Here is a 20600-nt window from a genome sequence, read left to right as displayed (position 1 = left end):
ATAAGTTCAAAATTTACATATCCCCATAAAGTTTCATTATGATTTGCTTTTTTGTTGAGGTGCTAGATCGATTCCTAGATTCTTAGTTATAAATCTTAAAAGGTTTCGTGACTTTTTGGTTTAATGTGTTTTTATGAAACTGCTGTTTATTTTCCCCCCGGATATCCATCCATAATATTTTAGCTTTGTTACTTATGAATGTTGTCATCCTTATTTAAATTATTTAATAATTAATTAAGTTGAGACATTTTTATATAGATGCTACTCTTTTTTTAGTGTAAACATTGTTCAGAGTTTTAAAATGATCAGACGATTTCATACTATTAATTATTTCCCTCTCTCTTTATGATATAAGTCAGTTGGTCGTAACGCTATGAGAGAAATGTGATTTTCCGGCTGCTATTAAAGATAGACAGCAGAGCTGAATCTTTAAATCATTTTTGTGGTGCGCCAAATCGGGGTGCGCCGAATTTTAGCCAATCACAGCGCGACATATCATAAAATGCTGTGCTCTCATTGGTGGAAAGTTGGCTCACCCCGATCTAGCGCACAACCAAAATGATTTAAAGATTCTGATTTTTTTTGTATACATTCCTATGACATTATCGCATCTATGTAGTCTATACGATGTTTTGTCCGTTTATCTGTCTGTCATGGTTCAAAAGACATAATTCATAGTTTTGAAAAAAGTTTCGTGATTTTCTTTGAGTTTTTGCTGAGCCAAGTAAACATCTGCACTACTCTATAACTCACAATGTTATATTCGCTTCTCCTCTTGTAACTATTTTGGGTTTTATCTTATCGTTAGGGGGGTTAGGGGGATGTAGATTTAGAAGTGTATGGGCTTTTAAATGTTTAGATGTAAAATGTCAGCTTTTTCCAACAACGAAATTTATTCGAGAAAAAACACGAAACCTATACAGGATTTTCAACTATCCTTGGGGGTGGCAACAAATGGTAGAATTATCCATCTCTTTTATAGGGATTTTCTTTCCCGCTTCTCTCTCATTTTTATGGCGTCACATTGCGGATTTTTAAGTCACTTTGTCTCGCTTAGAAAATTGCTAAAGCAAACATATCTTTGGGATAATTAAGTATATCAAATAATGAATTTAAATAATATGATCATAATGATCTTCAAATAATTGAACAAAGAATAAAAGAATCAATTTAGAATAATATAACTAATAAATCAAATTTATTTTAATAAAATTTATAAACTTTATATCCTCACCTTAGTTTTGTATTTTTTTGAGAACCTATCTAAAATAAACTAAATTTTTAAAAAAAATTATGTTTTGAAACTAGTATTTAATTTTTAATTTCGTAAAATTTTGAAATAATCTTTATTATGTTGAAAAAGATTGACACCTAGTGAGAAAATTTTTAACTAATGTAAGCTTTTTAACTCGAAATTTAACCCCTTGCAGCCGAAATTTTACTTGCCTTAAGAAATAAAAAAAAAGATTTGATACGGTTGAATAGACAACACCCATAAGTAAACAAGGATGACAACATCCATAAAAGCGAAGCACTGAAACGTTAGGACAAACGGACATTAACACTTGTATAGTATCTGAACTGAAAAATCGGAACATAAATGTATAAATGTCGAATCAAAATTGTAGGTAAATTTGTTGAAAAACTGCTTAAAAACAGGATAATGTTTATGGACATACTTACATTTTTGGACTTGATTATAGAGTTGCTTGCTTAAAATATTGTTCTTTGTTGTCCCAGGAATCAATATACCAAAAATCAGATCAAACGGATAATTAAAACACTTGAAAATTTGTTGTTAAAAAAGTAGAAAAATCAACATGTTTAAAATGGACGTACGGACATTCTGGTAATGATTATAGAGTTGCTACGCTTTCTAAATCGTACCCAACTACTACAGGAATCATCATGCAAAGTTTGAAATCGATAGGACAATTCTAACATGCCTAAATTAACGAATAAAAGCTATCTATCTCGGACGTACGGACGGACGGACGGACGGACCGACCCTAATTATAGAAAAGCTTCGCTTTTAAAAAGCACAAAAATATAAAATTATATTAATCAAGAAAGTAATTTACAAGAGATGGAAGCAGAATAATACGTGGATAAATTGTGACAGGGGAAAATTGTCGCCAATTTTATTTATTATAATTTGTAGATAGTTCATTCAGTAGGAAAAGATCGGGGATAGGTAAGGTTGTTATAAACTCACTTGATATACTTTTAATATCCGTAAAAAGCTGTCTATAATACGATGCGATAAATAACTATATATACATATATTATCAGCCATTGTTTACTACAGGTTAAAATCTCGTACTGACCCGCCTTGTATTATAAATGTACCGGCCCGGGCGATACAGATTTAGTCTTCCGTACCGGCCCGACCTAGTCCGTCCAATTATGCCCTACTGGACCGGCCATTAGGCCGTACAGACCCGACAGTCTCAAGTCAATAACGCCGTACCGGCACGCTAACACAAATACTCCATCGATTCATTCGAGATAAAATAAAATTAGTGCCTAAACGATATTGCCAAAGAAGGGTATCATCGTGAATTTTATAAAAATTTTGTGAACAACTCAATTTTTGTGATTTATTAACATATTTAATGATTAAATTAGTGATGGATTAATGCTATAAAAGCGTTTTTTTCCCTGTGAAAAAATGGATCGTGAACAAATTTGCCGGGAATTGTTTAGTTTATCTGATACGGACAAGGATGGCGTTATTTGGAGGTAAATAAACAAATCCGTTGCAATTCCGCTACGAATCCGTTGTATTTCTATTACAAAAACGGTTGCATTTCCGCTGCAAATCCGGTGTATTTCCGCTGTGTTAGAAACGACTGTGAGCCATGATACAAAATGTATATTTCTATTATGGCTATGAAAGCGATTCATATCCGCTGGATTAGAACCGGTTCTCAGACAGCCGGACTGAAAAATCATAAACAGACAATTTTCCACGAATATTGTAATAAAAAATTTTTTTTGTTAGACCGGGCCTCCGGTCCCTCAGGGCTAATAAATCTGAATTTGATTTTAAAATTTTCATTTTAAATACCGCGGAGAACTGTCCTGTCTATACGATGCTAAAAATAACTATTAAATACTAGCGGTTAGGCCCTAGAGGCCTCTAGGGGAACTTGATTGAAAAGGGGAGGGGGATAGAAGTCGTTCCCCCAATTTTAATTCGAATTAAAAATTTTTTGAGGGGTAGGATCTATTTTTCCTGGAAGGTTAGTGGTAACCTCCCCCAAAATAGTTAAAAACCTTACAAGGACCAATGTGAAGCTTCACTGGAAAGGAGTTACATGTAATCGGTTCAGTCACACACAGAGAGACAGACAAACACATACAGACAGACACACACACACACACACACACACATACAGACATCCTGTTATTTTTTTAAGAATTTTACGTACAACTTCTTTTTAGTAGCGCATCTACTCTTAAAATTGTGTCTGTTTTTGTCCGTCTGTCTTTTTTTATTAAGATAGGTTGAAGATACTTTTCTAGAAATTGTAGGGGTTAGTAAAAAATAGCTTAAAACCTTCCCAGGATTAAAATAAGAGAAGTAACAATTTCTCTCATTGTCTGTTTTTGAGACCCAGTAAGAGGGGGATGGGGTAAAGAGGGTGGAAAGGGTGAATCGTAGTTTTTTTAGCCCGCTGCGTTTTTCACTTTATTAAAGATTATTAAAATCGGATGTAAAATAATAGTACATTATTATATAAGCTACGTAGAATCATGAATCAATATATATTTGAAATTCACGAAACCTTATTTTGTAATAAATTGAAAATAAGATAGGGTGGAGCGGGTGGGGGGGGGGGGGGTAGTTTATATTTTGTTTGTTATAAGTATAGGTTAGGTTAGGTTATAATGGGTACCTAATAGCTCGGCAGGGTTAAACCCCCACTTAAGTTAGACTTTCCAAAAAAAATCATCCCCCTTATTTTATTTTTTTTTTTGGGGGGGGGGGGGTTTAATACACTAGTAAGTGTTTTGTTAATTAAAGCAATAAGCAAATTTATTTCCATATAAAAGGATAAAAAAACAATATATTGTATTTTTATTTAAATAGAAGTTCTTTATTCGTAATGGTAGGGCAGGGAAGAAAAATAGCTTAACACCATCCTGTGCCCAATCGTTGCAGGCCTCATCAGTGGCGTGCGCAGAAATTCAACAGGGTGGAAGTGAAACCATTAGGGGGTGAAAAAAAGGGTCAAGGCAGGCCTTCTCAATAGTAATTCAAAAGGGGGTATTGACCCCCCCCCCCTGATTTACTTCTAAATATGATCATCTCCCACTGCAGTAGGGGATAGGGGAGAACCTCCCAACCCCCCCAGTGAAAAATTGACATGCATGGGAAAAATAAAATTTTGATAAAATTATGTTTTTCTATTAATGTCATGTTGACATAAGTATATAAACAAGTCAGGGATCTAAAGGGATAAGACATTTGCTGATAAATTTATGTACTATACATCTCCAATAATGATACACAAAATTACCTCTTCTGTAGATTACAATTACTAGTTGAAATGTTTTTAACAATCAAAATTCAATAAAAGTCCCCAAAGATGTTAAGCCAAGGAATAAGAAAATGTTGTTATAAAACTTTGAGGACTATTGTAATTAACAGTCCAATGTCTTCTCCCTCCCTGATATAAACAATATAATAACTCAGGGAGGAAGGGGAAATTAGACTGTAAATTATACTGGTACCCAAAGTTTTATTAACACGTTATCGTATTGGTTGGCTTTATAACTATGTGTACTTTTATCGAATTTTGATTGATGGGTTCCAAACTTGCCATGTTCAAACTTTTCAACCAATAATCATCATAGGGGATGCATCTAAATTTATCGTCCATTGTCTTATCCCTTAAGATCCCTGATTATAAGAATAATTATTTATACAAGTAGCAAAACAATAAAATAGTTATTTTTCTCGCATCGTATTATAAACAGCTATCCGCGGTTATAAAATGTACAATTTTAAGATTAAGGTATAAGACAATGGAAGATAAATTAACGCAGTACACCTCCAATTATGATAAACCTTCGTTTGAATAATTTTATTTGACACTGTTAGTTTGTCCAACCAATAATTTAAAGTCCCCAAAGATTTTCGGTGAAAGAGTAGCTTTAATCTATATAATTTTTTTTTGATAATTTACCTAAATCACGATGATTATTATTTTGTGTTAAATCAATATGAAAATTAGAGTTTAGTATATAATTTATTTTATTTGGTAGCGAAGCTACTCTATTCTTTGGGTGTATTCGTCCGTATGTCTACGTTTATTCTCAAAAAGCATGACAACATCCATAAAAGCGAAGCTTTAAAATAATTATTAACTTTTGTAGAACATATTAGACATAAGGATACCTATTGTAACATAAAAATTTATTATCAAAAAGTTTTAAAATCAACATGTTTTAAATGGACCCACGGACTTTCTGGTAAAGATTATACATTTGCTACGCTTTCCAAATTGTACCTAACTGTTACAGGAATCATTCTCCTAAGTTTTAAAATGATAGGACAATTTTAACATGCCTAAATTAACGATAAGAGTTTCTGTTTACAGACGGATGTGTGACCACTAATTATAGAAAAGCTTTGCTTTTAAAAATGAATTATGCCCCTTATGTGAGAAAAATATATGTTATTAACTGCTACTTAATGTACATATTTCTTATTCGGGGGGGATGGGGGGGGGATGTAGGGATAGGTATATTATAATTTACAGTCCAATGTCCCAACCCTCCCGGAATAAAATCTAAATATTACTAAATTTTGTCTTTTGTAGCATAAATATAAATATTGATAAAAGCAAAAAATTTCTATAATTGGGGTCGGTCCGTCCGTCTGGAACGGATGGCTTTTCCCGTTAATTTAGGCATGTTAAAATTGTCCTATTGATTTAAAACTTTTTATGGTGAGTCCTGTAGTAGTTAGGTATGATTTAGAAAGCGTAGCAACTCTTTTTATTCTTTACCAGAATGTCCGTACTTACATTAAAAACTTGTTGATTTTTGATTTTTTTTTAACAACAAATTTTTATGTGATATAATAATCCGAATGATCTGATTTTTGGAATAATGATTCCTAGGAAAACAAAGTACAATGTTATAAGCGAAGCATCTCTATAATCAAGTCCTAAAAATGTAAGTATCCTATATTTTCAACAAAACTTACAATTTAGTTACATAAATTTTATGCAGTAATGTTCTGATTATTCAGTTCTGACACTCTAAAAGTGTTAATGTTCGTTTGTCCGTCCGTTTCAGAGCTTTGTTTTTATGGATGTTGTCATCCTTGTTGATATAACATTAATATAATATTGCTTGTACTGATATCATTTTCCTCAAAGCGCCTTCTTAAGCTCAGAAGTCCCCTCCGTTATTTTAGATAATTTAAAAGTAAAGGAGGGTTGAGGAAAATTAGTTTTTGTTTGTTATTTTAGGACAGGTTAGGTTAGGTTATATTGGATACTGAATAGTCCCGCAGGATTAGGTCCCCTAAAAAATACCCATAGTTTTTATTTAAGAAGAGTATTTATTTTTTATTCGCCTATATCTACATGTCTGATATAATGTTAATATTTAACATTAAGGTGGTGATTTTCAAACTTTAAAGCTGGAAGGGAGGGGAAATTTTGCTGTTTATTACTCTAGTCCCCAAAGTTTTATATCAATGTTTTTTTTATTGGTGGGCTTAACAACTTTGGGGACTTTTATTGAATTTTGATTGGTTGGTTATTAAGTGAGTGTCCAAATGTTTCAACCACTAATTGTAATCTACATAAGAGGTAATTTGGGGTATATAATGTACATCAATTTATCCACCATTGTCTTATCCCTTTAGATCCCTGCGTAAACGTATGTATGGTTGGTTATTAATTCTACCCCTAAAGCATTCTTTAATTTTAGCTTTAGCAATTTGGAACGTTAACTCTTGTTGGGCTTATATTACATATTACTATGTAGTTTGGAACCAACCAATCACAGTTCAATAAAAGTCCCCAAAGTATTTTTGCCAACCAATAAGATAGCGTGGTTATAAAACTTTAGATACTACCTAGTGTAATTTTTAATGAACATAATTTTTCTTGTTAAGTATTTTAAAAATAATTTCAAAATAAAATAGCCTAAATCTATCAAGAACCCATATGAAGCTTACCTGAGCTGGATCTTTAAATCAATTTAGTGGTGAGCCAAATCAGGGTGAGCCGAATTTCAGCCAATCACAACGCGGCATTTCATTAAATGGTGTGCTCTCATTGGTGGAAAGTTAACTAACCCCGATCTGGCTCACCACTATAATGATTAAAAGATCCAGCTCTGGTTAATTAGTTCAGTAGTTATTGAGATCCTAAGCTTCAGACAAAAATAACCTACTACTTTATTTAATAGGATAATAAAACCTTACTGGGATAATTCGACAACGATCATATGAAACTAATAATAATAGCTCCTGAAAAGTTGTAGGGCGCTAATGAATTCTATTTTTCCCCTAATTATTACCCCCCCCCCCCCTGTAAACACCCCCTAGGAAGGAGTGATAAAAAACATGGAGGAAGGGGACAGTGAGCGGTTAATTACACTAGTCCTCAAAGTTTTATAATAATGTAATCCTATTCGTTGGCAAAACAACTTCGGGGACTTAAATTGAATTTTGATTGGTTGGTCATTATATTGAGTGTCCAAATGTTTCAACCACTAATTGTTATGTAGATAAGGGTTAATTTTGAGTATCGACATTGGGGATGTACATTAATTTATTGGCCATTGTCTTATCCCTTAAGATTCCTGGATCGTACACCCCCCCTGTTACAGAGATATAAAGAAAGTATTTTGAGAAAAAAATGAGAAACTGAAAAAAATGGCAGTAAAAATAACATGATGTCTGTAACGATATGGTTCTCCTTTTTAGTGAAGCTTTATATAGGTTCAGGGAAGGATATACTTGAAATTTAGTTTAATGTCTCAGTCAGACTGACAGACAGACGGACGGACGTGCAGACATACCATCAGTTATAAAGTAGGTGCGCTGATATTAAAGTACCTTAATAATTTAGTTAATTTTTGTTTTCTGTATAATATCCTAGTATAAACAGTTTTCTACATGAAATCATAATGATATAGGGAAAATCAAAAGTAGTAAGTTTCATATAAAAAAAAACAAGTATGACAAAATCTATAAGTGGCGGAGCTCAAAACACATGGAATGGACAAACGCGGACAAAGTGTGTTATAAAGCAGAGAGAACATTCAAACAAAAAAAAATATCTTTGTCTTTTCAAGCATGAATGACAGACAGACGGACTAGGCAAATTATACACTAGATGCTCATTGGTACAGGGAATCGTCACCTGAAATTTCAGCCGTATAGCTTCAATTGCAGCCGAAAAAATCACATTTTCTCCATAATGTTACGGACGGATAGAAAAAAAATGAATTTTAGAACTATGATTTTTCTCAGGGATCTTAAGGGATAAGACAATGGACGATGAATTAATGTACATCCCCAATGTGATAAACCAAATTACCCCCGTTTTTGGATCAAATTTATTGGCTTAAAAGTTTGGAAACTACTAGTTTTGAACTATAAACAATCACATTTCAATTAAAGTTTTCAAGCCAACGGATAAGAAAACGTTGTTATAAAACTTTGGGGCATTAGACTGATTATTACACCAGTCCCTAAAGTTTTATAATAACGTTTTCTTATTCGTTGGTGTCCAATCGTTTCATCCACTAATTGTAATCAACAGAAGGGGTGATTTTGTGTATCTTCATTTGGGGATGTACATCAATTTATCGGCATTTGTCTTATCCCTTTATATCCCTGCGTAGCAATAGTAATACACTAATTATGTGCTAAATTTGCTTCCTAACATATTTCACGAATGTAAAGTTTTTTGACGCGTAGCTTTTATACAATTTTTACGTTTATTTTTTAATATTCACCAACCGTTGACTCTCTTAAAAGATAAGTCAATGGACGATTAATTTTTGTAAATTATGTTGAATATTTCTATCCCTTTTTCAGATTACAATTAATGGTCGAAAAGTTTAAGCACTGGAGATTTGTAAATCCCAACCAAGAATTTAAGCCAACGAATGAGAGTTTGTTGAATTGTTCTTATAAAACATTGAGAACCAGTGTAGGTGATAGTCCAATGTCTTCACCTCCTCTCTCACTGTAAATTACACTTGTACCCAAAGTTTTATAACCGTAAAAAACTTTGGGTACTTTCATTGAATTATGATTGGTTGGTTAACTTTTCAACTAAAAATTTTAATTTACAGAAGGGGTAATTTTGTTTATCATCATTGGGGATGTACATTAATTTATCCATAGTCTTATCCCTTAAGATTCATAAGATAAAAAACAGCTATAAATTCATTTTTGAATATAATGGATGTTGTCATCCTTGTTTTAACTACATATATATGTAAACGAATATAATTTAGCTTTAGGCTTTAAAAATGTTCATGTAAAAAGTATAAATCTAAAAATAACAATACTTCTCTTTTAGTAATAAAGTACGCTATTTTCTCATTTAGTAATTTTTTTTATTAGGTATTTTACAGATTACTTTGATTTCTAGGGCTATTGGGCACAATGACAGTATCACTAAAATATATGCATCTAAATGGATGATACACAAAATTACCCCTTCTGTAGGTTACAATTAGTGGTTGAAACAATGAGAATCTCAACTTATTGAGCCAACCAATCAAAATTTAATTTAAGTCCCAAAATTGTTTTACGAATTATTATAAAACTTTGTGGACTAGTAAAATAAACATCCCAATGTCCTCTCCCTCCCTGTCTTTTTACCAGGTAGAGAGGAGATAATCGACTCTTAATGAATCTTACCCTCAAATCTTTGTTCTCCTATTGATAAAAATTGATCCCCATAATAGGAAATTTTGTTTATCTTAAGGAGGTAGAGATTAATAATTTATCATCTATTGTCTTATCCCTTTATATTTCTCTTTTATGTATGTTGTCATCCTTGTTTATAAAAAACAATTTTGGCTGTTTTTAAAACTTTAAAATTTTCTGTTTTTTAAAAACTGCCCCTCTCCCCCTTGGGGTTGAAGTCATAATTTGGCTGCTAATGAGACTATTGACAGGGGGAAAAGGTGATTAACTTACAATTTTAATATCTGACTATCTATCTATTTGTTTGACCATTTGTATATAATATATTTTTTTTCTATCTACCTGTCTATCTATCTTTTTATATATATTTCTATCTATCTATCTTTCTATCTATCTATCTTTCTATCTATCTTTCTATCTATCTTTCTATCTATCTTTCTATCTATCTTTCTATCTATCTTTCTATCTATTTATCTTTCTATATAATTTTCTATCTTTCTTTCTATCTATCTTTCTATCTATCTTTCTATCTATCTTTCTATCTATCTTTCTATCTATCTTTCTATCTATCTTTCTATCTATCTTTCTATCTATCTTTCTATCTTTCTTTCTATGCATATATTTAATATTTTACACGTAAATTAGGACATTTTATTTTTCTGCTGCTCGCCTAGCTTATAGAGGCTACTGAGTCGCCTGTAAGCCTCAGGGAAATCAACTAGAGGTCTAAATATGGCAATCTAAACGGGTAAAAAATTTGAGGCTTTTAGTTGCAGGCTGCCGAGCCCTGATTTGTAAAATTAGTGTTTTATTCAATTGATTTTTTTTTTGAAAAATGATAAATGAAATTGTACTTTTCATTTTACAATTGATGTTATTGGGTATTACATAATTTTCAATTAAAAAAAAATATTTTTTAGATAGAAAAATAAAGAGTAAGTTAAATAAGAATGTTTATAAGCGAATTTAATTTTTTTCCCTAAAAATTCGCAAATATAAGAAATATTTATTTAGTTTATGTAACTTTTTTCTAGATGGATTGACGTACTAATAATTTATTAATTACCGCAATAATTTTCTGCATTGTTTTGATGATAAAACACCAAATATTGCAGTCAAATCGAGGGACAAAGACACGATTAAAAAAAAGATTTAAATTTTTTTTTAGAGTAATAGGATGTCTGTTTGTCTGTACCGAATGATGACACTAACCGCTGAACAGTTATGGTTCTCCTTTACAGGGTAGCTTCTCATGGGTGCTTGGAAGGTTTATACCACCACGAAATCCCAAGAGAATCCGCCCCTAGAACCCCCTCCCCCCCCAATTTTTTTTACTTTGGTTATGCAATTCAACTATCCTCTCCTTAAGTACCCCTCAAGAGTTCTCTAGGCCTCTAGGGGCATAGCCGCTAGTGGAAACAAAAAAGAGATACTGCATGTCCTAGGGTGGGTTAGGGCAGCAGCCTGGCCCTCTTAATTTACAAAGAATTGAGGGAGGTATGGGACTATGCACTGTAAATTACTCTGGTACCCATATTTATATAACAACATTCGCGCATTCGTTGCCCCAAAAACTTTTGGTGCTTTTATTGAATTTTGATTAGATAATTCCAACTATTAGGGTCCAAACTTTTAAATCATTTGGGCACATACATCAATTTATCGTCCATTGTCTTACCCCTTGTGATCCCTGGAAAAAATAATTTTAAGAATATTTATCCCCTGGTTTTTTGGTGGATCTAAATGAAAATGAAAACAACGGCAATGCACAATAATCTGAATATTAGACAAATTAATTTAGACAACATTTTGTTTGTCTAATTCAAAAAGAGAGGATTTCTTTCTCAATTCATATATGTTAATGGCTATATTAGCAGGGGAAAAGTTGTAGTCAGTTTAGCTTGATAATATGGACCTCATTTATTGGCTAGTTTTTTTTATCCAGTATGGGGAGAGGGAACAGAGAACATGAAAATTTGGTTTAAGATCCAAGTAATAATATATTTATTAGTGGACAACAAAATTTTATAGTTTTCAAGAAGATTTTATTTCCTATTTCCCCCATAATTTAAGAGCGGGGGGGGGGATTTCTCTACCAATTTTTATGTGTTTTATAAAAAGTAACAGTTTAAAGTGTAGCTACTCATAGGTCCTGGCCCTGGGAAGGTTAATAACTTATTTAAGGGAGTGTGCCACTACCCTCCTGATAAAAAAGTAAATTTGAAGTGGGGTCGACCTTCTGCATTTGAAAGCAAGTAGATATTAGACAGAAATAATCTACCATTGTCCTCTCCCTCCATACTTTATGCAATTCCTTTCAAAGATAGATGGGACAATTATTATAGTTTATTACACTAGTCCCCAAAGTTTACAATAACGTTTTCTTATTTGTTGGCTTAACAACTTTGGGGACTTTTACTGAATTTTTATTGGTTGGTTTATTAAATTAAGGGATCAAACACTTTAATCACTAATTTTAATTTTAAACAGAAAGAATAATTTTGTGTGCCATAATTGGGGATTTACATAAACTTATTGGCTATTGTCTTATCCCTTTAGAACCCTGAACTCCTTCAGATAAAAATTAATAGTAAGAGATCTACACGTAATTTGTCTATAGAGCACTGCAACAGCTAAAAGTTAATGAAGTAAAACAGATGAATTGAGTTTTTTAATTTCTCTTGTTTTCAAAATTTGATGCATAATAATTGATAGATAGATAGTTGCTACTTAGTTAGGTTGATAGATTAATAGATTGGTAGATAGATAAATAGATAGTTACTGTGGTTTTTGTTAAATAGGTGGTGGTGGGAGGGGGGGGGGGGAGTACAGCCTCCTGATTTTTAATAGGTGGTTGTTGACACCTTATACACACACCAGCGACACGCCCATAGTTAGATAGATAGATAGACAGATATAGTGGTATAGATAGACAGAAAAAATTGCGATTATTGTTGTGTAACTTTGTGTTGTGCTTTCTATATACAGATAGATAGATAGACAAATAGATAGATATATAAATAGATAGGTTTATAGGTTTATAGATAGATAGAAAGATATTTGCAACATTGAGCTAGATAACAGCAAAAAAAATTGCAATTATTGTGTAACTTTGTTACAGTGCTTTCTACATGGCCTACAGTGCATTACAGACAGGGTTCGGCAGTCCTACAGTGCATTACAGACAGGGCTCGGCATTCCTACAGTGCATTACAGACAGGGCTCGGCAGTCGAGACTAAGCATCAAGTTTAAACCAGTTTTGGATGCTTTGACAATTTTTGTTGAAAAGAGGTATTTGATCAGGTTTAGTCTTTTAGCTGATTTTAAAATTTGCCGGTGGCCTACTGGCGCTTGACACGTTGCTGTCGAGCCCTGTTTACAGGCCATAGATTCAGGGATAGGTTAATGGATAAAAATGTTTGTTATTCTGCTATTGAAAAACGATAAAATCTATCTAAAATGTTTTTATTAGGCTCTATATAAATATTTCGATAAATCCTGCTGTCGATTCTATAAATGCATCTTTTTATATAAATATACAATATATTACATAATTATATATTCTATATAGATTTCTATCTATTTTTCTATCAATTTGTATGCTATCTATCTATCTATTTTATGCACCAGGATTAACTTTTTGTACCAAAATTAATTTTTATGATTTTCTTCCCTTGTAATTAATAATTTTCTTTATTCTAAGTTATGCTTTGTGTCCTTTTTCCTTTTTTTTTTTCTCTCTCTCTCTCTCTCTCTCTCTCTCTCTCTCTCTCTCTCTCTCTCTCTCTCTCTCTCTCTCTCTCTCTTTGTCTCTCTTTGTTTCTCTTTATCTCTCTCTCTCTCTTTCTGTCTCTACCTATCTCTATCTGTCTCCTTTCTCTCTCTCTCTCTATCTCTATCTGTCTCCTTCTCTCTTCCTTTTCTCTCCTTCTCTTTATTTCTCTCTCTCTCTTTCTCTCTCTCCCTCTCTCTCTTTGTCTCTCTTTATCTCTCTCTCTCTCTTTCTGTCTCTACCTCTCTCTATCTGTCTCCTTCTCTCTTTCTTTATCTCTTTTTATCTCTCTCTCTCCTTTTCCATCTCTCTCAGGCAGGGAGAGGATATTGGGCTGTTTATTACACTAGTCCCCAAAGATTTTGTTAAGCTTAGTGTCTAAACGTTTCAACCACTAATTGTAATCTACAGGAGGGTTTATTTTGTATATCATTATTGGGGATGTATATATATTTATCGGCCATTGTCTTTTGATTCCTGTCTAAAGGATAATTACGTCAGATATTAAATGCAATAAAAAAAATAACAAGGATGAAAACATCCATAATACTAACCGCGAAGCTGAATAATTTAGACCAGTGTGGCCTGCACAAGGTTTAGGTTCTTGCCAACCCTGGTATTTTAGAAAATTAATTCTGAAGCTTCTCCACACTAAAATAAGACATTAGCCATACGAATTCCATATGTCCAGATGTTTCTATAGTCTGGAAAAGGTTCAGAAATTAGTATAAGTTTAAGTAAATTTGTCGTATCATGAAAATTTATATTCCCCAAGTTATAATTAGCCATATCTGGCGAAGATACGATTTTGCCATATCTAAATTGGATGAAGATTAGGTTACAAATTTTAAAATAATAATTAATCAAAGTAACATTGTCATTACCCAGAACAGGGTTAAATATAACCTTTTTAGTAATTAAAAAATGAGATTTGTAAAAGATAAATTTCTAATAGCTTTATCACTTCAAATTAAAATATATTTTTAAAATCTTTTAATTTATCCCTTAAAAAGAGGCAGTATAAAAAAGAGGTTGACAGTAAAATGGGTAAAGGAAAATAGCAATGTATATGAAAAAAGGGAAGGGTAAAAAAAATAGGGTAGCTATGAGAAGGGAAACATTAATGTGGGGAAGAAGTCAAAATAGACAGAAAAGAGAAGGTAATACGGAAAATACTGCGGTTGCGGCGTCCCTAGCACTGAGGGGTTTTGCTTCTGTGGGATGGCCCCCATCCCAAAATTATTTTTATTCAAAAAGTACTCCCATATTTAATGACGTCGACTAATATACAGCTTCCTTGACAAACATTATAGATAATACATATACACCAGAAACCTATATAATATTTGGTTAAACAAAAAATATATTTCTAACTATAAAAAATAACACAACATAATAGACTTTAGATTTTAAACTTTATTATTTTTAAATTGCACATTTAAAAATTACATATTAATCAATTTTAATATCTTTTGGTTCACAAAATTAATTTGTATTCTTATTCACTTTTATAGTTATGTCTTTGGGTTTGTATAGCTACATCTTTAATCACATTGCTGCGGCTGTTTGTGGTTTGATATAGTTAAGAATAATTTGTATACTTTTTTTCACTTTTATAGTTATATCTTTGATTTGGTATAGCTACGTATTTTATCACATTGCTGCGGCTGTTTCTGGTTTGTAAATAAAATTAATTGGTATTCTTTTTCACTTTGATAGTTATGTCTTTGGCTTAATAGCCAAGTCTTTAATCACATTGCTGCGGCTGTTTCTTTTTTCTAGTTGAAAGTGGGTTAGACAGGGTGTTGCTGATTCCTACTGATTCCTTTCTTGAATCTGCGGGGTTTGTTCCAACTGCAACTTTTTCTTGATGTCTATGTGTGGTTGTGGATTTTGTTTTGCAGCTTCATTCGAAATCTGTAAAAAAAAATATGGATTTAATATTGAATTTATTAACAACTTATGTAATACAAGCGGCTGCGCTACTAGAATATAGGAGCTTTGAATACGAGGGTAAAGAAAGTGAGAAAATAGCATAAAAAACAAACTTAGTTATAAAATTAAGTAGCTAAAACCACCCAGGGACCTATGAAAAGCTTTTATATAATGGAGAACTATATCAATTCAGTAGTTAACGAAATCTTAAGCTACAGACAAAAAAATCTTATTACTTTAAAAATAGGATAGTTTTTTTTACTTGTAGATAAAGATCTAGGAAATTGGAAGTCCAAATTAATTGTACTTTTCAGGGAGGCTTTACAAATCTCTTTTGTGTGGTTTTAGGCTATTTTTCTGACCCCTTCACATTTCCCTAAAATCTAGGGGCAAAGCAACTAGTAATAATAATTTTAATAGAATTGACTTCAGTTACGTTAATAATATTTCTTAAACAGAACAATCTAAAATGAACATAATACAAATTAAAGTAAATAAATAAATGCCTTTATCATAAACCAATAATTAAGTATAGAAATACCTGATATCATGAAGACATTGTATATTTACAACTACTTCGTCTGTTTGCCATGAGATAATTTCCCGACTGAATGTTTACTGTTTAGGGTTATATCAGGGTTACCAATTTTTGATAATTCCAAAATTATGCAAAATATTTTAATAACAAATTTCTGCATATTTTTAGTTTTTAACTGGCGTCATTTTCGTTTAAAGCTTTTAATCAAATTAGAATGCAAAAATTTTACATTGATTATTGTTTATGATATGGTAACCATGAAAGTTTTTATGACTTTTTACAAAGCGGTCAAATTAATGGGGGTGGGGACTCTAAAGTGGGAGTGAGGGATTGATAACATATGCATTGTATATTCTCTAAAGAAAGTGTTAATTCATTTTAGCACAGGTCAATTAGAAAATTTGATAAAATATTTTTTATAGTCAAAAAAATTTAATTTTTAAATATTTGGCTCTTTAACACATAACTTTTATTTACTTAATTCTTCCATATACTTTTAAAATTAGTTATACATATTTTGTGTTCTTAAAATTTTTGGTGTAAAAATAATTTAGAGACATACAAATCCCAGATAACATCTTTGAATTAATGTGTGACGTTTTTGGCAAAACAAATGAAGAACTATAAAATTGAAAAATGCCAAAGATACACAAATTGTTTTTTTTATAGGCATAAAATCTATATTATTAGCTATTTTGTATGAATGTATAATACCCTCGCTAAGTTTCAAATTACTAATGTGTTCCCTACCAAGAAAGGTCATATAACTTACATTATCTCTACTCCCCCTTTTATGCTTGAAATAATAAATTTCCCCTGTACAGAATATGAATTTAGCCAAATGTTAGACACATCTTTTATTGATGAAAAAATAAGTTTGATTCCTGGTTTAATTAAATAATTCTACAAAAAATTAGGGTATTAAATAAAATGCTGATTGGTTCACAAACAAAGTTACCAAATAAAAATCTTGGAATATTTAGAACACACAAAGATATTAAAGAAAACAATATTTTAGTTTATCTAAAATGAGGATAATTATCCTCAGCTTAGCCATGTTAATTTAGTGTTGTTAGACGTGAATGACCAGGGAAGAATGGTGTATGTAGAGGGGTGGAGTCATAGGGGGGTATATCAATGTAACGGTTTTACTATATTGTCCCAGGAATTACCTTTTGAATAAAAAATCATATTTGTTCAATAAAATTTGTTTCAAAATTGTCTCTGGAGTTATAGAGTAGCTGTAAAAATTTAAAACGATAAAACTATATTTAGTTTGTTAAAAAAACGACAAAGGCACGTACAGACACAACCTAATTATAGAAGAGCTTCGCTCTCAACAAAAAATATGATTCGCTTCATTTGATTGAAAAATTAAAGGAAATTTTGAATTTACAAAAAAAAAGCTCAAAAATAAAAATAAAATAATTTTTCCGAGCTGGATCTTTAAATCATTTTAGTGGTAAGCCAGATCGGGGTGAGCCGAATTTCAGCCAATCACAGCGCGGCATTTAATAAAATGCTGTGCTCTCATTGGTGGAAAGTTGGCTCACCCCGATCTGGCTCACCACTAAAATGATTTAAAGATCCAGCTCTGTAAATCTAGTCAGGGATCTAAAAGGATGAAACAATGGCAGATAAATTGATGCATATCCTTAATTATGATGCACAAAATTACCCCTTTTTTAGATTATGATTTTAGTTTTAAACGTTCAACTTAATGAACCAACCAATCAATATTCAATATAAGTCCCCAAAGTTGTTAGGTCAACGAAAAGAACACAGTAATAGTGTCTGACTCATTATGACGTAACAAAAAAAATTAGCCAATGAGAGACCACTATAAATTTTACCATTGGTCAATAACGGCCTCTCATTGGCTAATTTATTTTTGTTACGTCATAATCAGTCAGACACTATTACTGTGTTCAAACGAAAAAGAAAACTTCATTATAAGATTTTGGGGACTAGTGTAATAAACAGCCTAATGTCCCATTTCTTTCCTGAGAACTCCCTAAGTGAGCATGTACTGAAGGATCTTGCTAAATACTTAACAGACATGGCTCTTCTTTACAATGTAGCTTCTTATAAGTCCTGGGAAGGTTTATAACCTTCCTCCTATAACATAAATGATAAATCTCATACGGACAGATGGACAGACTATTGAAAATGTCTTCCAATGGCAATTTAAAGAAAATTGCCCTATTTTGCAAACATTGTGGGGCCTTTTAAAAATAGTGTACCATCACAACCCCCAAAATATATTAATGTATCAAAATCGCGAATTATTATCACTGCTTCATTTACATGTTTCGACCCACCTCATTTTCAAGTTTAAATATGGGAAGATTTTTTTTTTGATGCAATTTCTCTTGGTGGTGCCTTACCCAAAATTGTTATAAACCTTCCCAGAACCATCGGTCAGTGGTTATCAATATTCTTCGGTACAGACAGACAGACAGACAAACACACAGACAGACAGACAAACACACAGACAGACACAGATCCTCTTACTTGTCTCTATAAGGATGTGAAAGTTATTGGCACACCAATTTTCAAAGATATTTTTCAAACAACCCACTTGTTACAAATTATTCTGTCTGCGCATAAAATTCTATATGTCTGTCTGTTTGTTTGTCTGACTCACTATCTATCTATCTATGTATATGTCTATAACTACCTGTCTATCTATACAAATTATCCTGTCTGCAACCAAAGTTTCACATTAAATTCCTTATCTAACTATCTATTTGTCTGTCTATCTATCGATCTGTCTATCTATCTATCTATCTAAATATCTATCTAACTATCTGTCTATCGATCTATCTATCTAAATATCTATCTAACTATCTGTCTATCTTCCTACAAATTATCCTGTCTGCAGCAAAATTTCACTTTAAACTGTGTCTGACTCCATGCATTTATCTATCTATATGAATATCTGTCTGGTTTATTTCGTGCATTTTAAAAAACTTTGGGTACCAGTATTATTTACAGTCTAGTGTCTCCTCCCTCCCAGAAAAGCTGACTCATTAAATTCAAAACAAAATTATTTATATTAAGAAGTTTGTTTATTTATATCTTTTCCTAATGGATATATTATTGCTTGGATGTTACACCAGATTTTCATGCTAATTGGCGACAAATTTTCCCCTGTCAATATATCCACGTATATCCCCTATCCATTGTTTTTCCTTTGCCCTCTGTTAAAAGTATTATTAAATTATTTTAAATTGGTAAAATTTTTTTCAGGTAAGCGTTGTTGTAAGGAATAATATCTCTTAGGAGGGTAGTGGTAGCCTCCACTAAAATAAGCTTCCCAGTATCCATGAGAAGCTACATTATAAAGGAGAATCATATCGGTGCAGAGGTTAGAGGGATCATTCGGCACAGACAGACAGACACACACTTACAGGGACATCCTGTTACTTTTATATCAGGCTAAAAAGCTTTCCAGGGATAATGAAATAAAAAAAGATATAAGATTAACATTGACGTCCAGGGGGGCCCGGGGGGGGGTAAAGTGGCGATTACCCCCCCCCCCCCCCCCATTTAAAATTTACCCCTACCCTGGGGGTGCCGTAGGCACCCCTAACCATTTAGGAGGGGGTAATTATCCCCCCAAACAATTTTAGGGGGGTAATTACCCCCCCCCCAAACAATTTTTAAATGCCCCCCCCCCCCCCCCAAACTAATAAATCTCTACCAAAAAAATGTATGCTCGCTTCGCTTACCCCCCCCCCCCCCAAAAAAAAAAAAGTTTTTATTTGCGCGCGACATTTTACTCCCCCCCCCCCAAAAGCGAATTACCCTCCCCTTAAAAAAATTCCCCCCCCCAAAAAAAAATCTTGGACGTCTATGAAGATTAATTCCAGTTTTGTTGGCCCCAAGGGGCCGAAGGCTCGGGCAAATAAAACTTGTATTGATTTTATGATTGATTTTCATTTTGATATTCGTAAATAAATTGTCTGTAATACGATGCTCTACATAATTTTTCAGTTTCTAACCCAACGGCTGTTAATCGGTTTCGAAGCCATTCTGGAAAAATATATTATTTTTTGGGGAGCGCAGATACTCTATGATTAAAACATGTTCGTATGTCCCTCAGATGGTCCATGAAAGTATTTTGTGGCCGTCAATAAATCGTAAGGGATAGAACCATGGGTGTTGTCATCCTTGTTTGATGTAAAACAGTAAACACACATTTTTAATTCTCTCACGCTCATCATTTCTCTCCTTTTCTCTTTTTATCTCACCCCAGGGATCTAAAGGGATAAGACAATGGCCGGTAAGTTGATGTACATCTCCAATGGTGATACACAAATTAGTGGGTCAAACGTATGGACGCTCAACTAAATGAACCAACCAATCAAAATTCTATAAAAAATAGTCCCCAAGGTTTTAAGCCAACGGTTAAGAAAACGTTAGTTTAAGA

At 32.6% G+C, this 20600-nt stretch overlaps 1 protein-coding gene and 1 long non-coding RNA gene across 2 annotated transcripts in view; one reads left to right on the top strand and one right to left on the bottom strand.

Annotated features, from left to right (window-relative positions):
• The first annotated feature begins 2521 nt into the window (after positions 1–2521).
• Positions 2522–20600, top strand: part of LOC145329226 (uncharacterized) — a 145076-nt gene continuing 126997 nt past the window's right edge. The window contains exon 1 of the mRNA XM_080173273.1: positions 2522–2742. Within this exon, the coding sequence (XP_080029399.1) occupies positions 2672–2742 (71 nt within the window). The 5' untranslated portion in view covers positions 2522–2671. The remainder of the gene's footprint in view (positions 2743–20600) is intronic.
• LOC145329225 (uncharacterized) lies at positions 15089–16240 on the bottom strand. The gene is made up of 2 exons (XR_013882812.1): positions 16169–16240; positions 15089–15609 (listed from the first exon to the last, which is right to left on the bottom strand). It is a non-coding gene; the product is annotated as an uncharacterized LOC145329225 (long non-coding RNA).

Source organism: Acartia tonsa, chromosome 10 (genome assembly GCF_053477335.1).
Source record: "Acartia tonsa isolate MP-2025a chromosome 10, ASM5347733v1, whole genome shotgun sequence".
In the NCBI taxonomy this organism is placed as follows: domain Eukaryota; kingdom Metazoa; phylum Arthropoda; class Copepoda; order Calanoida; family Acartiidae; genus Acartia; species Acartia tonsa.
Note: the sequence above shows the minus strand (reverse complement) of the source record. Positions and strands in the feature narration are given on the sequence as shown.